Below are 23,040 nucleotides of genomic sequence, written 5' to 3'. Positions count from 1 at the left end.
GACCAACCTAGATAGCATATTCAAAAGCAGAGACATTACTTTGTCAACAAAGGTCTGTCTAGTCAAGGCTATGATTTTTCCTGTGGTCATGTATGGATATGAGAGTTGGACTGTGAAGAAGGCTGAGCACCGAAGAATTGATGCTTTTGAACTGTGGTGTTGGAGAAGACTCTTGAGAGTCCCTTGGACTGCAAGGAGATCCAACCAGTCCATTCTGAAAGAGATCAGCGCTGGGATTTCTTTGGAAAGAATGATGCTAAAGCTGAAACTCCAGTACTTTGGCCACTTCATGCGAAGAGTTGACTCATTGGAAAAGACTCTGATGCTGGGAGGGATTGGGGGCAAGAGGAGAAGGGGACGACAGAGGATGAGATGGCTGGATGGCATCACTGAGTCGATGGACATGAGTCTGGGTGAACTCCGGGAGCTGGTGATGGACAGGGACACCTGGTGTGCTGTGATTCATGGGGTGACAAAGAGTCAGACACGACTGAGCGACTGAACTGAACTGAACTGACACTATACTACACACAGGTTATTTTAACTTTCCTATCCTAATTTATTTTGTCTTATTTCTACATTTTCAGATATTTTCCATAAGGGCTAAGTTATAAATGTGCATCAGGCAACTTCCTGGTGGTCCAATGGTTAGGACTCTCTGCTTCCACTGTAGGGGGAAGATGGGTTCAATCCTCAGTCAGGGGATTAAGGTCCTGCATTCCATGTGGTATGTCAAAAAACTTTTAATTAAAAACATTTAAAAATAAACAAATAATTGAAAAATAAATACATGTGCATCCATGCTTATGAAATGGGAAGATATACAACAATTATTATTCTAATGTTTGTCTCACTTTGTTTGAGGGACAGTGCTTTGGGGGAACTGAGAAATGGAAAACAAGAGCCTCTCTTATTCCTCATGATTTGGGGAAAATTAACCTCTAGGAAGCTAATCCTCCTATAATATCCAACTCACAGGTTACTGTAGCTCTCTAACAAGGCATTTATATGGCGGCATTTCATAATCACAAATGCGGGGTATAAGTTTGTTTCTACTGCTGGGATCAAGTGGACTTGATGGCAGAAGAAAATGTGATGAAATAAGAGGGGTGGAAGGAAGAGAAACAACTGAAGAAAGTAATCTAGAGCAGCTGTTACCCACTCAGAACTCCACTGGAAATCAGTTTAAAAAGGAAAAAACAAAAGTGGGCCTCTGTTTTTCCCATTCCACTCAACCGTGATCCCCACTCTTCATGCCAAAGGTCCCTTTTGCCAATGAGACACAAGCCATTTATTAACATACAGCAAATACTGTTTATTGCAGACTTTCCAGCTGACTCATGTGAAAAAGGCACTATGAAAATTAATGAATCTAGATAATCTCTCTAAATGGGTTTATGTTAAAATATACAACATTCTTACATAACATCTGTTTTATATATGTGAAATAATATAACATTTAATGACAAAAATCATGTTTCCAAAAATAACTTTGTTGAAGGTTAGGTCTCTTTCTTTTCTCTACCTAGAATCTTTCACAGGATCAAAATATGTGTAGATTATTTCTTAATATCAGAAAAACTTGACATGGATAAACACATAAGATGGCCTCAGTTTACTTTTAACTACTTATATCAATATTCAGAACTGGGGCCTTCATTAAGCAAAATACTGTAACACACACCAATGCAGGCTATTTCCTGTGACAGATTTTGAATGTACGTGACCTCTTTTACACTTGTGCTTTCTTAATATATAAGAACACAGTATAGATAATAAGTAGAGTATAAACTAAATCAAAATACAAGCTATACAAGGAATTGTGAGCAACAGAGCCGTGACAAATAAAATGTCTCAGGAATGTTCTAAAGGTTTCTATTTGTATGTCCAAGGCCTTGTTGTACTTTACAGTTCATTAAATGTTTCAATTTTTTTTAAACTGTTGGCATTAAGAACTTTAAATAAATCTAAATAGTCTATATGTCTAAGAAGAGACCTAAGTAAGCAGAGACTAGCCTAAAGCAAGCTACACCCTGGATGATACACAACACAGTCACAGGCAAACCTAAAAATATTTAGATTTTGAATCATGGGCATATCTATCTTTTTGCTTTGCTGCAATAAATAAATTCACCACTGTCAAAAATATCTGCTTATGCATTGAGACTGAGATGAAATAATTAATCCATTAAAGGAAACCTCACCTTGGTCGAATATGCAAAATATTTCCCAAGGTCAAAACTTCTGCTTAAAATTTTTAATTTTCATAAAAATAATGGGCCCAGAAGCAAGTCCTCTGCTTACTTAGGTTTGCATTGTTTCTTTATGGCGATAAATTCTGTATACCAAGAAAGAAGAATCTGACATTCCTTTCATGGCTTCTTAAAACAAAGCATGGTGGAAACATGCCAAGAATGATGGAATTTTGAAACTAATTAGTGATGCTTCCCTCATCAAAAGACTCCACTCCTGAGTCGCTTGCAGCAGCACTGATTTTTTCCTGTCGTCTTCGCATGATTTCTTGCAACTCAGAACTGCCACTGTTATCCTGAAAAACAAACATGGTTCAGACAAGATGGTTAGTGGTCTGTGAGGCTGCAGATCACGTAAGGAAATGGCTCAGGCTAAAAGTTCTTTGTGTTTTTCTTCTCACGTCTCTCGGCGGGGAACTGAAGGCTGCCCTTCACCATAAGTGATGGTTTGGACTCCACTAACCTCACTTTTTCACTGATAGTGTCTAAAGACCATTCATTCACCATGCTTTCACTTGAACATGTTAAAGGTAAATCAGTAATGCATGTGGAATGCTTTAGATTCCCTGGGAGAAAGAAGAGGTTGTATGAGCACAAAAAGATGCTAACTTATCAAAGAATGCTCTTTAGGTCAAGCAAGATATTCATCTATCTGCTGTAGGGGATTCTAAATCAGGCCCAAAGACTGGGCTCAGAAAACACCAAGTTTCCTCACACCAAAAGGTTCTGACCATCTGACATCTTGTTGGTTCTTGTCCTTTTGAAGTCTGACCTACAACCCCTATGCACCCACTATAATCCCCTTTCATCTACAGAAGTCTCTGGCGACACAGGTGAGTAAACAGTGAACTAGATACAAGAGAAGGGCATGATGGGAAGGTGCCTGGGGAAGATGCAGAACCTTAGGTAACAAGTCTCTGCCTCCATTCACATCCAGAGGAAGAGGAACAAGAGGCCAGGAGGACATGGGCAGTCAGGGAAAACGATAGCAATAGGGAGTCAGGACTGAAGGAACTCAGAAGTGTTAGGATTATGGAACTTACTTAACCCTTAACATTCTCAATAAAAACAGAATGCATAATTGTAACTAAACAGCCTGAGGAAAGATATAATCCTGACTCATATTCAACAGACAGAAAGCCTAATATAGAACCAAGAAAGATCAATGTGGTAGGAAAAAATTTCAAGGGAAAAATTTCTCCTGACTGAGAATGGTTATAGGGTTGCATGCACGAGGCTATTTTAGTTCATTATTTAACTGCTGAATTTATACAATATACCTGCTAGAGATAATTGTGTATTGATTTCACACCAAAGCCTATATCCTTTCATCTGAATCTGAGTTTAATTTTCATGAAAGCTATTAAGAGCTGTGAGATGTAACAGTTAGAAACTACTACCCTTACATAGCCCATGTTAAGCAGAGAAGGATATTGGAAGCTTAAGTATATCCAATCTAGAAAAAATTTATTCTCCTGCTTTCACAGAAACAACTATAACTAAGGAATAAATAAATAAAAATAACTAATATTTTCTCTCTGATTGTTTATATGTATAAGCAGGTCTAGGCTTATCTGATAGCTCAGCTGGTAAAGAATCTGCCTGCAATGCAGGAGACCTGGGTTTGATCCCTGGGTTGGGAAGATCCCCTGGAGAAGGGAAAGGCTACCCACTCCAGTATTCCTGGGCTTCCCTTGAGGCTCAGCTGGTAAACAATCTGCCTGCAACGTGGGAGACCTAGATTTGATCCCTGGGTTGGGAAGATCCCCTGGAGAAGGGAAAGGCTACCCACTCCAGTATTATGGCCCGGAGAATTCCCTGAACAGTATAGTCCATGGGACTCTAAAGAGTTGGACACGACTGAGCAACTTTCAGTTCACTAAGCAGGCCTAAGGCATACAGCCACGTTTTAACACTTTATAACCTCTAACCTGGGTTTCCCTGGTGGCTCAGTGGTAAAGAATCTGCCTGCCAATACAGGAGATGCAGGTTTGATCCCTGGGTTGGGAAGATCCTCTGAAGAAGGAAAGGGCAATCGACTCCAGTATTTTGCCCTGGAAATCCCATGGGCAGAGGAGCCTGGTGGGCTGCAGTCCGTGGGGTCACAGAAGAGTCAGAGACAACTTAGCAACTAAACAACAGCAATCTCTAACTTGCTAGAATCTACAAACTAAATGTTAAGGACAGGCAAAAATTTTCTGGCCTCTTAGGTCATTTATTCACTTGAAGTAAATGAGTAAATAAAATTCCTATAGGAGTAGTTAGCACATACAAAATTAAAGCATTAGGCTTTTTATTAGACATCCCAAAATACATGAAGTTCAAGCTTCATTTTGCAGGCACACTTAAAATAAATTAATCTCCCTAAAAGTGGTCACTGATGACTCCAGTAACAGATTATTAAACCTGATTCAAGTTGAATTCAGCTCTGTATGAAAGGCAAAGAGAGTGACCAATATGGACACAAACATTATTTCCAGAGCTTTCAAACTGCAGTCCACCCTCATGACTAATACAGAAAAACACCATCTTGGGTTGATAAGTCATACCTCCAATGCAGCTTTCTGAACAGTGATTTGGCTAAAGACTCTGGCCCCTTCCGGGCAGACGGTTCTCAGTTCATCTTTATTGAGAGAGAAAAGCTGTGCACCATTTAATACTCCAAGACTATTAACAGTCCTGAGAAAACAAAAGAAAGAAAAGAAAAAAACAGAGCATTAAAAATACTGTCTGAACTTGTGGTGGCCAAGGGGCAGGGACGAACTGAGAGTCTGGCGTTGGTAGATGCAAACTAAGATAGGATGGATAAGCAACAAAGTCCTACTGTAGAGCACAGGGACTATATTCAGCATCCTGGGGTAAACCGTAGTGGAAAAGAATATAAAAAAGAACGTACACAGATGCATAGCTAAGCCACTTTGCTTATAGCAGAAATTAACACGACACTGTAGATCAACTATATTTATATAAAAATAAATTATACATACATACATACATACAAACTGTCTAGAAAAAACAAAAGAAAATTTCTGGTCCTCTACAATCTCTCTTCTCCAGGTGTTCTATACACTGAAAATCATAAATGGTACTAGAGTGCTTAGGGGAATGACAGGGGGCTAGCTTGGTAATGACCTTGAGGTCATTATCACTAAAAAAAAAGATCACTAACCATAAACTATCAAAAAAGCACTATCTGGGTTTATTATTCTTATTATGTAGCAGCAATTCCTTGAAATGTGGTGTTTTGTAGAAGGAATAGATAACTTTCTAGCAGTTGGGCAACTGACTAACCAGCATGCCTCATTCTTTTCAGTCATAGGTGAGTCCCATGTGTCAGGTTCTCTTGAATACGTATTGTTCAAAGAGTTCAAATACACATGTTCAAATACGTGTACCAAATATACACAAAATATTTACAATTTTTTAATAGAAAAATAGAAACTTCCCTATGGAGTTCTGAAAGGAAAAGCTCTATTAGGTTATAACCCAGGATAAGTAATGTCAGCTATTTTTTATTTGCTTGGGACCTACATGCTGCAGCGGGAGGAAAGTTTCTGCTTTGTGTCCTCTGTGGCCTAGAGAGTCTAGGTTAAGACCACAGTCTACACATGTGACCTTCTGAAGGATAAAGACAGCTGCCAACAGATTGCTTTAGAAGCCAAAGATGAACAGACCCCACCATCTAGAAAATGGGGTGCCAACAAAAGACAGTTATTTCCGCATCTTGCAATTCGTTTTTTAGCTATAAATGGCTAGAGTCATTTCCTAAGTATAATGGATACAGCTTGGGTTCTCACATTTTCTAGGAATCACTTGTGCATCTTAGTGATCAAATTGAAAACACTGCATGTTTTACGCACAGAACTGTAAAGGATTCCCAGAGAGACTTACACAGGGTTGAAGCCCTTTGACTGCAACCACGTCTTCACTTCCTCTGGGGTGGAGTCATAAGTGATATTGACAACTGGCACATTCTGCCGTGGCACGTGGAATTTCTTCTGGGCGGCGCTCCGACCAATGGTCAGTCTGTGGATAAGTTCATCCTGCACTTCCTCCATCTGAGATTTCCTCCCTAGATACCAACACAGAGGAGGTTATTTTATTTTTTAAAGCTCCAACAACTCACTCTCTCCAGAACTCCAATGCCAACAATCTTATGACCCCAGCAGGGCTGACAATCTAGTATTCCTCCTATCTTCCCTTTCATTCTCACCAAGCATACACTTCATAATCAATTATTAAAATCACTCCCTGTTTCTTCTCTGTCTTCATTGTATTCATTTGGCAAGACCCCCACCCTTGTTAAATCTCACTTTTGTATTCTGTGCTACACCTGCACACCGAATAGAAGCCAACAGTGCTGAGTGAGCTCATGTTAATTTCATGATCATGAACCTCCACTGGGCGGTTAATGCTCCCTGATAATCATACTACATTTCCCGAGGCCAGTGGTTTTCAACTGGGTGGGGGATTTTGACTCCAGGGGACATCTGACAACAGCCAGAGACATTTGGAAGATGTCACAAATGGGGGTCAAGAAAGAAGGAAGCTATAATCATGCAGTGAGTAGAAGCCTGACATAACAAGACAGGCTGCAATGCACGCAGGTCAGTCTCCTATAGCAGAGAATTACACAGCCTCAAACGTCCACAGGGCTCAAGGTGAGAAATCCCACCCTGGACCATACAATTGCCTGCTGTTAGACAAACATTTCCTATGTTCTTCCTTCTGTGAACCTCCCAACACCCAGTCTCCAATCCTCACCCTGAGCTGATGATCTCATTTTCATCATTTCTGAGTAAAATAAAGAAGTTAAACTTAGATCCCTAAGTTTCCTCAGCAGCTCTCCCCGCTAAGATTCCCTAGTAGCTCTCCTCACCACCAGCACTTTTCCTGTACACTCTGCCAGCTGTCCTTCTATTACATTATAGACAAGTGACTCCTCAGTCCTCAGGCAACCCCTCTACAAGTGCACTAGACGCTACGTCCTCTATTTAAATCCTCTGACAGTAATTTCCCCCTGCTTCTTCCATGTTATCAATTTTCCTCTGACTGAATCATTTCAACCAATTACAAACATGCTATTATTTTGTTACTTCTCTCACATCTAAATAAGTTCCTTTTTTACTAAGATTTTTAAGTGGACCATTTTTAAAGTCGTTACTGAACTTGCTGCAATACTGCTTCTGCTTTTATGTTTTGGTTTTGTGGCCGTGAGGCATATGGGATCTTAGCTAGCTTCCTGAGTGAGGATCAAACCTGCACCCCCTGCATTGGAAAGTGAAGTCTTAACCACCGGACTGCCAGGGAAATCCCTAAATAAGCCCTTTCTTAACCCCATGTCCCCTCTCAGCTACTCCCATTTCTCTGCTCCTCTTTTAGCAAAACTAAAAAATCTGTCCAGACTAGCCTACTGAAACTCCTATTCTTCAGTTTCCTCTTAAATTCACTGGAATTAGGCTATTGGTGCATCTCTCCACATCATTTTGCTAAAATCCAGTGGTTGATTCCCAATGATTTACTTATGTCATCCATCAGCAACATTTGAAGAAGGCAATTCCTCCTTGAAACACCTTCTTATGGCCTTCAGGACACACACATGCTCTGATTTTCCTGTCTCACAGGCCTCAGTATCCTATTCTCGGAATTGTTTCATCTCCCTAACTCTCCAGGGCTCAGTCCTTAGATCTCTTTTCTTGATGCACTCTCTGCATCAATGATCACTGCGGGTGGTCTCATGGCTTTAAACACCATTTAAAAGCTGGTGACTACCCAAATTATTTCTGCAGTCCAGGTTGGTCCTCAGAACTCTAGACTCATATTATACCAACTCTCTACTTGATATATTCATTTGGATGTCTACTAGATATCTCAAATGTAACATGTCTACACTGGAATGACTCATCTTTTCCTGAAGCTTGCTTTTATGCTAGTTAGTTAGGAATTCTATTTTTCCAGTGCCTCCAGCAAAATACCACTGAAGTATGCCGGATTCCCCTTTGCCTTCAATTACATCCAATCCACTGGCAAAACTTGTTGGTCCTACCATAGAAGATGCCACACATCCAACCACTTCACTCCATCTTTTTTCTGTTGCCAAGCTTGGTCTGATCCACCAGCCTGTTCACAGATCTCTCTGCTGCTTCTCTCCATGACCCCACCCTTTGTTCCTCATTCTTTTCTCAATACAACAGCTAAGTTGATCCTTTTAAAATCTTAGTCAGAGACATACACATACATATTTGTAGTATATCACCTTCAAGGATTAAGTACAAAGAACTGATACAGTAATCCAATTTAACTAACTTGGCAAGTGACAGTGACTTAGTCACTAAGGGAGCTTTTGTGACCACTCTTCTGATTCTTTTTTTTCAGGGAGAGTATTTCAGAAAGTATTTGGTGTCCCTGGGAAATAAGTGAAACTGTGAAATAATAAGATAGTGTTATTTTAGCCTAATTTTTTTTTAATTCCTCAAGTACCCAGGAAAGCTTTTGAAGAAAAAAGAAGTCAAAAGAAAGAGAAATAAGTGAAAGGAAGAGAGAGAAGGAGGGAGGATGAGAGGCTAGAGAGAGAGGGAATATTACCAATGGTTACATTTAGCTAATACACAGCATGCATTTTATTAGTTAACTCTTTTAAATCACTACGATTTAGTCACACTGCCATACAACAGAGGAGAACATCTCAAAGAAATAATAAAAAAAAGTATCACCACACTAAAAGATTTATTTCCTTATCTGTTGACTTAGCCATCTCCAGTCTAAAGTACAACCTCTTTCCAGGGAATATAAAAACCTCTTGTGATGTGTTCCTGGCTTTGGTTTCCACTTGCAATGTTCTAGTACATAACAACACACTAGACTACCTTTACACCTCTCTAAAACAACACTTCTTATATTACTAAAGATTAAACTCAAATAAAAGGAGTAACATTTTAAAGGAAGCAGAAGACATGCAAAACAACTAAAGTATTGATCTCTTCAAAAGTGAGAAGAGGAGAGCCTTTTTGAAAACTATGATGAATAGAACTGAATAGCTTATACGACAATAGAAAACAATAGAAAGGGGAAGATTAGAGATCTCAAGAAAATTAGAGATATCAAGGGAACATTTCATGCAAAGATGGGCACAATTAAGGACAGAAGTGGTATGGACCTAACAGAAGCAGAAGATATTAAGAAGAGGTGGCAAGAACACACAGAAGAACTATACAAAAAAGATCTTCATGACCCAGATAATCACAATGGTGTGATCACTCCCCTAGAGCCAGACATGCTGCAGTGAGAAGTCAAATGGGCTTTAGGAAGCATCACTACGAACAAAGCTAGTGTCCATCACCTAGCTGGAGGTGATGGAATTCCAGCTGAGCTATTTCAAATCCTGAAAGACGATGCTGTGAAAGTGCTGCACCCAATATGCCAGCAAATTTGGAAAACTCAACAATGGCCACAGGACTGGAAAAGATCAGTTCTCATTCCAGTCTCAAAGAAAGGCACTGCCAAAGAATGTTCCAACTACCACACAATTGCACTCATCTCACACACTAGCAAAGTAATGCTCAAAATTCTCCAAGCTAGGCTTCAACAGTAAGTGAACAGGGAAATTCTAGATGTTCAAGCTGGATTTAGAAAAGAAAGAGGAATCAGAGATCAAACTGCCAACATCCACTGGATCATAGAAAAAGCAAGAGAATTTCAGAAAAACATCTACTTCTGTTTCATTGACTACGCTAAAGCCTTTGACTGTGTGGATCACAACAAACTGTGGAAAACTCTTAAAGAGATGGAAATACCAGACCACTTTACCTGCCTCCTGAGAAATCTGTATGCAGGTCAACAGTTAGAACTGGACATGGAACAATGGACTGGTTCCAAATTGGGAAAGGAGTACATCAAGGCTGTATATTGTCACCCTGTTTATTTAATTTATATGCAGAGTACATCACACAAAATAATGGGCTGGAAGAAGCACAAGCTGGAATCAAGATTCCCAGGAGAAATATCAATAATCTCAGATATGCAGATGACACCACCTTTATGGCAGAAAGCAAAAAGGAACTAAAGAACCTCTTGATGAAAGTGAAAGAGGAGAGTGAAAAAGTTGGCTTAAAACTCAACATTCAAAAAACTAATATCATGGCATCTGGTCCTATTACTTTATGGAAAATAGATAGGGAAACAATGGAAACAGTGTCAGACTTTGTTTTCTTGGGCTCCAAAATCACTGCAGATGGTGAGTGCAGCCAATGAAATTAAAAGACACTTGCTCCTTGGAAGAAAAGCTATGACCAACCTAGATAGCATATTAAAAAGCAGAGACATTACTTTGCCAACAAAGGCCTGTATAGTCAAAGCTATGAATTTTCCAGTAGTCACATATGGATGTGAGAGTTGGACCATAAAGAAAAATGAGTGCCAAAGAATAGATGCTTTTAAATTGTGATGCTGGATAAGACTCTTGAGAATTGCTTGGATGGCAAGGAAAACCAACCAGTCAATCCTAAAGAAAATCAACCCTGGATATTCATTGGAAGGATTGACCCTGAAGCTGAAGCTCCAATACTTTGGCCATCTGATGCCAGGTACTGACTCATTAGAAATGACCCTGATGCTGGGAAAGATTGAAGGCAGGAGGAGAAGGGGATGACAGAAGATAAGATGGTTGGCTGGCATTACCAACTCAAGGGGACATGAGATTGTGCAAGCTCCGGAAGTTGGTGATGGGCAGCAAAGCCTAGTGTGCTGCACTCCATGGGGTCACAAAGAGTCAGACACGACTGAGGGACTGAACTGAACTGAACTGAGCTCATATGACCCAAGGATCCAGCAGCTGGTTTGAATCAATGGACCTGTTGCCTTTTTTTCCTTGTCCATGGCTATCTGGTAACATTTTTATGGGTGAGTATTCAAATTACAGCTCCTTCAATTTTATTCTTATCAGAAGTCTTATCAGGCTTATCAGAGACCATATGCAGAGAACATAGGTAGCACAAAATGTATATTTGAAAGAAACCAGGCTACCAATAAAGAAATGTGTCTGTTTGCTTCGAAAAGACTGTTGAGAAGCCCCAACATTCATTCAGAAGAAATGTTCTCCAAAAAGTACTCACAAAGATAAAAAATGATCAAGAGAATATTTGTTTTACCCAAAGGATTATCTTTATTTACTGACAAACTATTTTTTGAGCTATCTCTAAAAGGAACGTTATATAAGTAAATGTAGAATGTTACTAGTTTAAGAAAACAGGTACAAGTGTTAATTTGGGGAGAGATGTTTATGTTTTACATACCAATGTCACCCTTTTACTTATGAAAAACAGACTTAAAAATGATGAGTCACAATTATCAGGAGAGTTCTCTATCTTTAAAGAATTCTAACCATGCCTCTTTCCCATCAGGTTATTCTTAGTTTCTTAGACTAGGACAAAGAACAAATTGTCCCAGCCCACAGACTGTTCCAAAATTGGTCCTGGATGCCTATGAACCCTGATCCCAGGCCTGGAAAAAAGTGCCACCGTGTCAAAGATTACTGCACTGACGTATCAGAGAAGGGAGATATTATAAACTGGTGCTAAGAATGAAGAAACTCTCTGACAGCAATATTTTCCTTAGGGAAATCAACAAAAACATTTATAGAACTTTCTCATCTCTAAACTGTGTCTTTACTGTCTGAAAAAAAAAGAAAAGCAACCTTTTAAAAAAATACACGGAAATGTAGCCAGTTTAAAATTTAGTAGCCAATTATACACACACTCTCAACCACACACGTGTGCAGACATAGTTGTTTTTGCTGCACAGAAAATGTTCATCATTTTTCCATTAGTTTCTTTGGTAAAGTCAAGATATGGGTAAGAAGGTAATTTAAAAGTTAATGTACTTTAGTTAAGAAAGTAATGTATAAAAGTAGGTTTGTGCTTATTGTATTTAACCAGAACTTCTAGAACAATTAAACAGTAATAGTTTCAGTGTCTTCTTTTAAAAAAACTCTTAATTTATCAAGAAGGACCACAACTGAATAGATGGGGCTATGATTTACCAAGATGAAAACCTGAATCTCATGTATCCCATCCAGCTATAAAGTTAATAGTTCAAGACATGTATCTGGATGCCAGAGACGAGATTTCACACGGAGATGAATTTTCGAGTTACTCCAACAGTATAAACAATAATGAAATAAAGAAAATAGAGTGATCATCTACAGTAAAAGTATGTTTATATGAGAAAAGAACAGAATTCAGAACTAATTATATTAAGCTAGTGTGATTGTGTGTGTGTGTGTGTGTGTGTGTGTGTGTGTGTGTGTATACACCATATATGTGACAGGGACAGAGTAAAGGGATGAAAGAAAGTGAAAGTGTTAGTCGCTCAGTCCAACTCTTTGTGACTCCACGGACTGTGGCCCGTTAGGTTCTGAAGTCCTAGGAATGCTCCAGGTAAGAATACTGAAGTGGGTAGCCATTTCCTTCTCTAGGGTATCTTCCCTACCCAGTTGTCAAACCTGGGCTTCCCACATCGCAGGCTTTATCATCTGAGCCACCAGGGAAGCCAAATAGGTGATTAAATAGTTAATCCCACTAGAGGATTGTAAGTAAAAACTATGGGAGACCCCTGTAAGTTAATGATTACTCGGGAAAGTAGCTTTGCTTAACCACAAAACCAAGCAGACATGCTTAGCAACAAAACCATGCAACAGAAGCACGAGACATGTCCCCAAACAATAAAACAATGGTGGCATGGGACCCACATCCTGCCAGCGAGCTCAGTAAATCAGTGATCACGCACACATAAACAATAGTTTGTGGACCTAGTTTTACGAGGCAGGGACAAGAAAACTCCCCTGCCCGACCCGGAAGAGGAGCTGATAATGGAAGCATGACGTCCACTCAACAAAGACAAAGAAGTTCTTTTTCCCCTCCTGATGTTTCCTTTGATTATAAAACTGTAGCCCAGTAAGTTCTTGGGGCAGGGTATCTCTCGTCCACCAGTTCATAAGCCTCACAAGTGTCCTATTCTAATAGATCACTTTTTATCTGTCTCTGTGCCTCTCGCTGAATTCTTTTTCTGCACTGAGACATAGAGGACTATGGTACTAGAGCTCTTCGGAGCCCCTGAACCAACACCCAACAGTTTCAGATATATATTTAGGCTTCCCTGGTGGCTCAGATGGTAAAGAATCTGTCTGCAATCTGGGAGACCTGGGTTTGATCCCTGGGTCAGGAAGATCCCCTGGAGAAGGAACTGGCAACCCAATCCAGTATTCTTGCCTGAGAAATGCCATGGACAGAGGAGTCTGGTGGGCTAGAGTCAGATATTATGGGTTTACAACGAGTCAGATATTAAAGTATAGAGAAAATGATTACATTGTTGAAGGTCTCATGGCCAGCAAGTGATGTTTCACTATACAGACTCAAGCCTGTCTGGCTTCAGAGTCTGCATTCAGCCACCACAATATATTGGAATATGTGTAGAAATACACACATTAGAGAGTAAAGAGGACTTCCTGTTTCTTAGAATTACTTGGAGGATGAGAAATGAGATATAAGGGACTTTGCAATCAGTGAAGCACCATGCAAGTATAAAGGACTATTAAATATACTTAATAATATTTATTACCAGCAGAGGGGCTTCCCTAGTGGCTCAGTGGTAAGGAATCCCTGCAATGTAGGAGCTGCAGGAGACGCACGTTCAATCCCTGGGTCAGGAAGATTCCCTGGAGGAGGGCATGGCAGTTCACTCCAGTATTCTTGCCTGGAGAATTCCATGGACAGAGGAGCCTGGCGGGCTACAGTCCACAGAGTCACAGAGTCGGACATGACTGAAGTGACTTAGCATACACCAGCAGAAACAACACTCAAAACTTTTTACCTAGTAGTGCTTGTAATTCACAGGAGAAACTGAGTATTTTTGCCTCCCGGGGAAACTTACGGTCCACAGGAACTTGTTTTTGTCGCTGGCTGTCTCGCACAATACTGCCACCACTGTCGCTGGAGCTGCTGTTTTGACGGGTTATGTTTGCCGGGAGCTTTGACACAGGAATAGGTGCTGGAGTGGAAGGTGGGAGGGGAACAGGGACAGGAGCTGGTGTTGGAGGAGGTGACGGGGCAGAAGGAATGTCGGTTGCTCTTGGGCCATACTCCATTCTTTGTTTCTACAAAGAAACAAATAATTTATTCAGAATTGTGAAGATATAAACCTAGGCTAGGAAAATAAATCATATTTTGGATGTTGTTTTGGCTATGTATTTGTAAACTTACTTGCAGATCCACAGCAAATTTGTGGGTGTGTTAATGTACACACATGCACACATATAACCCTCCAATCCTACATGATGCAGCAATTATTAAAAATTACTTTTAAATATTCTACACATTTGTTCAGAATCAAAATGTAAATTCAGCAGTCAAAAGTGTATACTAATAGCAAACAGGAGTACTAATGACAGTAATAAATGACAAGAAAACTAAATTTGAACCAGGAATCATACAACAGCAGGGTAGGCGAAAGATTTCTGATATCAACAATATAAGGCATTAGTTACTCCTTATTTTAAATGTATGTTTTATTCAAAAGTGTTTAATTCTGTTATTTCCAAGTAATTTTCTAAAAAGAGGCACAATATTTCAATAGGTAAAAGGACTATGCTTTAAAATAAACAATTTTAAAATACTGTTAATTTTTTCAAACCATAACCTTTTGGCCATCATCTTAAAGCTAATTTGTTAAATTTCTTGTTAAAAATAGGAATGTGGTGAGGGTCGTGAGATAATCTTTAAGTGTTTATGACTACATCTCAAAGCATATTATTAGAAAAAAAAGGTCACGTGGGGATTTGCATTTTAAAAGGTAGATGTGACAGAATATATAACTTTCAGTTATTTTTAAATGATTTAGGCTATTATAAAATAATATTTATATATCTATTCCCTATTAAACTAAAAACAATACTTAAAGCTTTAAACAAAACCTGTATTAGAATAAGTTCCAAATTCTCAAAAGGCAATTTTTTGGATCTGCTCAAAGCCACACAGAAATGACTTATAATTTAGGTAAAGTTTAGATACAGTACTGGCACAATTCTAATTATTCTCAAATTCAGGATTAGCCGATAAAATGCAAAAAGCAAGCCTTTTGGTAATCTGGTTCTTTGTCTAGAACAGTTTTTTAATTTCTAAATTGGCCCAAATATAAGGCAGTGTTGATTTTAAAAGAGGCCTTCCCAATTTCCACAGAGATCAAAAATATCAACACACACCACACACATTCATCACTCTTTCTTAAGAAACAACACACCATCCTCAGAGGCACCGTCACCGCAAATGAGTAACACCTGTGGAAACCAGACGGGGACGCAGCACCGGTTCACTGCTGTCTCTTTAAAAGCTTCCATACACCCACCGTGGGTAGGGGAGGCAGGAGGGTTATGAGCCAAGGATGGGAGAAGAACTGAGAGCAAAGTTCATCCTGCTGCTGTTTCTTGGAGGGGGATGGGAGTGAGGAGGAGTTAAATTCACAGAGCAAGCCATGGAGTCAGATGGGAGAGAAACAGACTTTGCCGGCTCCTCCACATCCAAGGCCTGGAAACATTTCTAATATTCGATAATCGAGTACATTATTATTATCATCTACAAAACAACGTTCCTATATTTGGGCCAATAAAATATTTCGAGCAATCAAAATACAGCAAACATCACAGACAAGTAACACTTAGCACACACCAATGTCATCTGATTAATGTATATACAGTGTTCCCTTGACAAAAACGTCATTGGCACACGATTTCATCAAAGGTTAGTGAATTCTCATGTTCGGATTTCAAAAGTGTCAGCATTTAAATGATTGCTTTTAATGCTTAAACAAACCAAAAATTGCTATCAGCTTCTGCATTCCATGATATGATTCATATTTTTCTGCTTTCAAAAAAACAAGAACAGCTCGTGTTTTGCTAGCCATCAAATAATACTGTGAACTGAATACCTGTGTTATTGTCACACTCAAGCCTGCACACAGGCTCGCCAAATTTTCTGTGCCTCATTTCAATCATCTGTCATTGCTACATAATACAACTTTATCAGTATAACCTATCACAGGCTTAAAATATATATATATTATATATATAATATATATATATTTTATATATATATAATATGCAGAGAAACCAAAGGAAAATGTTTCATGAATTAGGTTGTAAATTTTATTTACTTGCATATTTCCCCCTTTCTGTGGTCCTCCTACCTGGCTCATGCTTCCAACCCCTGAAATAAAAAAGGGATGGGGCAGGGAGTGCCTTCCTGAAATCATTACAACCTGTTCCGAAACGAAGGTGGCTTTTCCATGGAAATGGCTAAGTCATCCTCCATGGGAAGGAAAGAGAATCAGGCCTGACTCGTGAAATCACTTTTCTCTCTCTGTGCCCCCATCTTCTCCACTGTCGTCTACTTACCACCCAGTCACTGCTCTTCCCCTGCTTCCCCTAACTGTTTCTTGGTTACTTCTGGTTGGAAGTAGAGAGCTGATGGCCCATCAACTTAATGGAAAGTCTTAGAGAGTAGAACTCTACCCCAAACTTTCTTCTCCTGAACCAAGCGTGCTGAGTCTCCAAACCCAAAAAGAAATCTTGGCCAACTATTCCCATTTTGCCTGGGACCCTCCCAGGGTCAGCACTGAAAGTCCCACATCCCTTCAGAGCCCTCAGTAGTGAGAAGACAGGGATGATGGGTCATCGCGCTGTGGCCCTACTTCTCTCCCATCATCGGCACTTCCTAACTCTTGTCTTTTATCTCCCACAAATATATTTCAAGTTGCACTTAAAACAAAATCTCTCTTGGGTTTTTTTCTCTTTCTCTGAAAGTCAGAATTGCTAGATTCCATGGAACATGTTGGCTTCCCTTCCCAGATGGTGGTAGTGGTAAAGAACCTGCCTGCCACTGCAGGAGAGGTAAGAGACTTGAGTTTGGTTCCTGGGTCGGGAAGATCCCCTGGAGTAGGAAATGGCAACCCACTCCAGTATTCTTGCCTAGAAATATTCCATGAGGAGACTGGCAGACTACAGTCCATGGGGCCACAAAGAGTTGGACACATGATTGAGTGACTGAGCATACATGGAACATGCACTTTCTGTTGATAATTAAGTCTAGTGAGTCACTTTTCTGTAGTCACTAAAGCTAAGTAGAAATTCTCAAGGGTTAAAGAAAGAGATTTGTCAATAAGCTCTTGATTCATGCAAGATACCGCTTCAGAGGGGAAATTATGCAAGCAAGGCCAACAAAGCCATTAAAATTGAACTGTTCTTAAAAATGGATCTACACATTTTTTTTCCCCTCTAAATTTAGTCTCTTTGGCATTCTGCAGTGAAAACTAGGCACAGCTGGAACATTTGGAGGGTGTTAAGTCCAGAGATTGAATCCAAAAAATTACATCAAAAGAGAACTGCCTTGAGGGAATAAATGTGGGTTACCTCTGACAGCTCGCCAAGTAATTGCTATTAGGAAAATGGAGCAAATCACGTCAAATGAGAAAATTTAACATAGGAGATGGAACTACAATAATATCAATTATACTTCACATCAAATATCAGAGTGTGAGATAATTAGTTTTTGGCAGTAAAATTACCTGCCCACAAATCAACCAGAGAAAGAGCCTGTAAATATATAATTAATTTCCACCACTATCCAGTCATATAAAACAAATTATATAGATTCACACTATAGTATAAACAGTGTGGAGTATTTCAGTGACGATTTGTATATCCAAGTATTGTGTTTTAAAATACTAAGATAAGGGTTCATCTTATAGTTCATAAAAAATACAACTACAGTTCATTACATGTAAGACTAATTCTTCTTCTAAGTTGCTTTACAAAAGGAAATATATATATATATCATGATTTTTTTTAGCAAGTTGGACTTGTAAACACTTAAAATTTTATAATTTTGTACACATGCATGTTGGGCAGGAATTTCTATATACATGGAAAGAGAGAAAGAGAGTAGGTATTATTCAAATTACTGCAAGAAATATTTGGAAAAATTTCCATGCATGAAGCAGAATAAAAGTATCTAAGACCATCCACCATCCCAGTCTAAAGACCATGCCTCTACTTAATAGATGAATAGAGTGTTCTAAGATTAACTTCAAAAAAAATTTTAAGAACTGAATATTATTAGGATGTTGGTCTGCTGGAATGAATATAAAGACATCTTTAGTAAACTTTTCCTCTCTGCCCAGCAATATCTGAATATCAGGACTGAGCCTGAAAACAGAGCATTTGTAACAGGAGCTGAAATTAGTAGTGCTAGTGGTTTAGTATTCACCTGGAGAAAACATCTCCACTTTTAATTTAGGGCTACTTAAACATGTATATGAGAGGGCAACGGCAACCCACTCCAGTACTCTTGCCTGGAAAATCCCATGGACGGAGGAGCCTGGTAGGCTGCAGTCCATGGGGTCGCGAAGAGTTGGACACGACTGAGTGACTTCACTTTCACTTTTCACTTTCATGCATTGGAGAAGGAAATGGCAACCCACTCCAGTATTCTTGCCTGGAGCATCCCAGGGATGGTGGAGCCTGGTGGGCTGCAGTCTATGGGGTCGCACCGAGTCGGACACGACTGAAGTGACTTAGCAGCAGAAAACATGTATATAGAATATAAAAGAATTTTATATCTAGACTGGATTCTCGAGATCATGAAACTTGGCCCCTTCCATTTCACAACTCAGCAAACTGGAGCACAGAAAAATAATATACGAGTAGCTCATGGAGTTCAGTATCAGAAAAACAAACAACCCAATTAAAAAAAACAGGCAGAAGACATAAACAGACATGTTTCCAAAGAAGACACACAGACAAATAAATGCATGAAAAGACACTCAACATGGCTTATTATTAGAGAAATGCCAATCAAAACTACCATGAGATATCACCTCACACTGATTAGAATGGCCATCAACAAAAAAATCTATAAACAGTAAATGCTGGAGAGGACGTGGAGAAAGGGGAACCCTCTTGCTTCTTTGGTGGGAATGTACATTGATACAGCCACTGGAGAATATGGTGGAGAATAATATGGTGATTCCTTTAAAAACTAGAAATAAAACTATTGTATGACCCAACAATCCCACTACTCGGCATAGACCCTGAGGAGATGCTTTCTTTAAGGTCATACAGCTACTCAGTGGCAGAGCCAGGACTAGAATCCTCTCTACCAGGACCTAGACTGGAGCTGTTTCCATAATACAACATCTCTTCCTCTGCAACAGAGCAGACAGGAAAACTTTCTGTTGAACTTACTGGACCATAATGACCAGACATTCAAAATTACATGCATCTTGGTAGGGTAGCATATCTATAATAATAAGCAGAGACTTAACAATTAATAATAAATAAAAGAGTTCTTCAGTTAAGCCTCTGAGGATACTGGAAATAATAGAAGGGCAGGGGTTGGTTTCAGACTTGGCATTCAACATGAAAATCTATGTCATGGAGATCAGACTTATGGACACGGGGAGAGGGGAGGAGAGGGTGACATGTATGGAGAGAGTAACATGGAAATTTACATTAGCATATGTAAAATAGATAGCCAATGGGAATTTGCTGTATGTCTCATGGAATTCAAACAGGGGCTCTGTATCAACCCAGAGGGGTGGGATGGGGAGGGAGATCGGAGGGAGGTTCAAGAAGGAGGGGACCTATGTATACCTATGGCTGATTCATGTTGAGGTTTGACAGAAAACAACAAAATTCTGTAAAGCAATTATCCTTCAATTAAAAAAAATTTTTTTAAAAATAGAGATATACAGCATGATTAAAAAAACCCTGTGTCAGCAAAAGGGCGATTCTGGTAGACAGACAGTCCAAGTGTAAGACGTCAGGAAGTCAAGTCAGAAGACCTACGGGAAACTTGATGTGGCAAGTAGATGCCAGGAGGGCAGGAAGCATCCTGGAGGTCCATGTGTTGCCTAGCGAAAGTAAGCCAAAGGCCTGGAATGCTTGATGACAGTATTTTCATCAAAAGATAGGTCATTTATGTTCATTTCTCCATCATCTCTCAGGAACATTTACTTCTTTTTCCAAGTGGTTTCATCCAACCTTTTTTTAAATGTCCTGCATCTTTCATAAATTCTTTAATACCTCCCTTCTCTTTCATTTTAAAACTTTGCTGAAGCCATGGGGGAAACACTTTCTGTGGGAACAGCTGTCTTTATAGAGAGCTGTTAAAATTCACTCCAAATGTGAGGATCTTAAGCAGCCTGGACTCGTGGGGACATCAGGTGGCAACTCAACAACTATTTCAGACTGGTGCCAGGTATGAGCATCCCTGCCAACGGCAAACAATCTCTACCCAAAAGTGCATGAGCCACAGGCAACGGCTGCTCCTGTGCCCTCTTCTGGCAACCACCACTAGTTATTGATTGCCCCCAAAATTTGTTTGGGCTTTTCAGGAGCATGACATAGAAAACCTGGACAAACGTTTGGGCCAGCCCACTATGTATCCTTACTTACAAGGAATGTAAGCATATGAGAATAACAGTCCTAACACTGTGCCTTTTAAAAATTCAGTGCCTTGTAGATGCTGCATGGGCTTCCCAGGTGCCTCAGGGGTAAGGACTCCGCCTGCCAACGCAGGAGACTCAGATTTGATCCCTGAGTTGGGAAGGCACGCTGGAGACTGGAAAGGTTACCCACTCCAGTATTCTGGCCTGGAGAATCCCATGGACGGGGGAGCCTGGTGGGCTACTGTCCATGAGATTGCAAAGAGTCAGACGTGACTGAGTGATGAACACTTTCACCTTTCACAGTGAACGCTCTTTGTCTATGCAAAACAGGGTATCAATCTTTTGTAAGCACTATTTCCCATGTCAGTCAAGTATATCAGAGCGTGGGTTATGATTCTAGAGTCCCAGGGCCCCATCCTAGCTTCATGCAGCTGTGTAATTGTGGGCAAGCTCCTTCTCCATACTTAAATTTCCTGATACATAAAATGTGCCTACTTCACAAGTTTGATGTAGGAATTAAATATCCTAGTATTTGTGAGGTCCTTAACGGACATGGCAGATAGCCTGAGCATCTTTCTGTGGTACATTACAGAGATTTAGAATGTTTTCGTTAAGTTTCTTTAAATTTCTGTAAAATTTTGGTATCATTGGATGGATGAGACAGAGAGAAAAGTGTTAGCCACTTCTGAGCAGAGAGAGGGTCACTGCTCCTGATACATGAACACAAAGGGCAAAGCCAGGGGAGATGGCCCGGAGATTTGATTCTGGGCGGCAGGCTTTTATAGAGGATCTGCTCAGTGCTAGGATTTCTGTCTTTCTCTTCATCAAGTGTGAGATGCTGGCACTCAATAAATATTTGCAGGGTGAATGAATGAAAGATGAATAAGACACAGAATCCATTTTTGATATGTGTGTAATCCAGTGGAGTTCTATCAGATTAAGGTGTTAGGATTACTGAAACCAGTAATACGGTGGCATCTTTATGTACTGTCATTCTAAAAACAGCTGCATAATTTTTATTTAGGTACTTGAAAATATCTGGTAACATTTGTAGAGATAAAATAACTGGCAAATATTTCTGAGGCTGTTTTTCTTTTTTTTTACTCTATCTAGTCGCTTTTCTCTGAGTGTGTTACAAATACTTTGAGAATAGGAATTCTTTCAGAGTCATATTTATGCCAGATAGCAGATTTTCAAGCTTGCTTATTAAAATTTTACAAGATTTTGGTGGTTTTGCTGGGATCAGACCAAAGTTTTCAGGAGGTGTTAAAAAAAATAGATTGCTTTTAATACCTTTTAAAAGTGGTGCTTCCAAGCTAAGCACGCACGCACACACACACAGCTTCTATCCACGTTTCTATGTACTTCGCCACATTCAGAGCTATATCCAGAAAATTTCAACAGACAGTCAGATAGTGTTGAAAAGTTTAAAAGGAAAACAGCCCAAATAAGCAATCCCTACAAGTTTCTATTTACATAAAGTAGCCAAGCAAACTCCTGAAACCCATGAGCACTTAAAAAATTTCTTGGTTTTGCCAAAGTTGACAAAAAATATCAGCTGAGCCTCTGTTCAAGGAAGGAGAAATAGATTTTACGTTCTCAGAAAGTACTCTACCTATGATATGTATTCATAGTTTTGGTTCAGGTTTAGACAGAAGCAACCTTTAAACAGAAAGTCAACTTATGGCCCCAGCCAGGAATCTGAACTGAAGAAAAAGACAAGACTGAACAGTAAACAGGAAAGGGTAAGAGAGGTTAAACTCCCCAAGAAATCTCAAGTGGGCAAAAATACTTAGAATTCACGTTTATATTTGCAAGTTTTAGGTATCTTATTTTATGGGAGTTCGCCATTCCTAGCAACCAAGCACACAAATAAAAACACATTTGGCTAAGTGTTTCTAACACTTTATATATAAAATCTGGGCTTCTGTTCACATATAGCAACCCAGGATATCCTTTGTGAATAGTGCTTCTTATTGTTTACCATGAGTTAAATATTAAAAACAGTGCTTATAACATGTACACACTGCTATATTCAAAATGGATAACCAACAAGGGCCTCCTGTATAGCACAGGGAACTCTGTTCAATGTTATGTGGCAGGTTGGATGGGAGAGGAGCTTGGGAGAGAATGGACACATATATACATGTGGCTGGGTCCCTTCTCTGTCCACCTGAAACTACCACAACATTGTTAATCAGCTCTATCCCAAGACAAACAAGAAAGTTTAAAAATAAAAAAAACAGTTGCTATAGCTCAAAGGGTATACACTCCATCACTGGTTTAGGCATACACT

The 23,040-nt window shown here is 39.6% G+C and overlaps 1 protein-coding gene across 8 annotated transcripts in view; it reads right to left on the bottom strand.

Annotated features, from left to right (window-relative positions):
• Nucleotides 1-1,290: 1,290 nt before the first annotated feature.
• EPS8 (EGFR pathway substrate 8, signaling adaptor) overlaps nt 1,291-23,040 on the bottom strand; it is a 197,509-nt gene continuing 175,759 nt past the window's right edge. For all 8 annotated transcript variants that reach the window (XM_070790029.1, XM_070790023.1, XM_019961499.2 and 5 more), the window contains 4 exons: nt 14,178-14,400; nt 6,144-6,324; nt 4,802-4,931; nt 1,291-2,548 (listed from right to left, as the gene is read on the bottom strand). In XM_070790029.1, the coding sequence (XP_070646130.1) occupies nt 2,432-2,548; nt 4,802-4,931; nt 6,144-6,324; nt 14,178-14,400 (651 nt within the window). In that variant the 3' untranslated portion in view covers nt 1,291-2,431. The remainder of the gene's footprint in view (nt 2,549-4,801; nt 4,932-6,143; nt 6,325-14,177; nt 14,401-23,040) is intronic.

The sequence above is a fragment of the Bos indicus genome, chromosome 5, assembly GCF_029378745.1.
Source record: "Bos indicus isolate NIAB-ARS_2022 breed Sahiwal x Tharparkar chromosome 5, NIAB-ARS_B.indTharparkar_mat_pri_1.0, whole genome shotgun sequence".
NCBI classification, from domain to species: domain Eukaryota; kingdom Metazoa; phylum Chordata; class Mammalia; order Artiodactyla; family Bovidae; genus Bos; species Bos indicus.
This window is presented reverse-complemented; position numbering and strand designations above follow the sequence as displayed.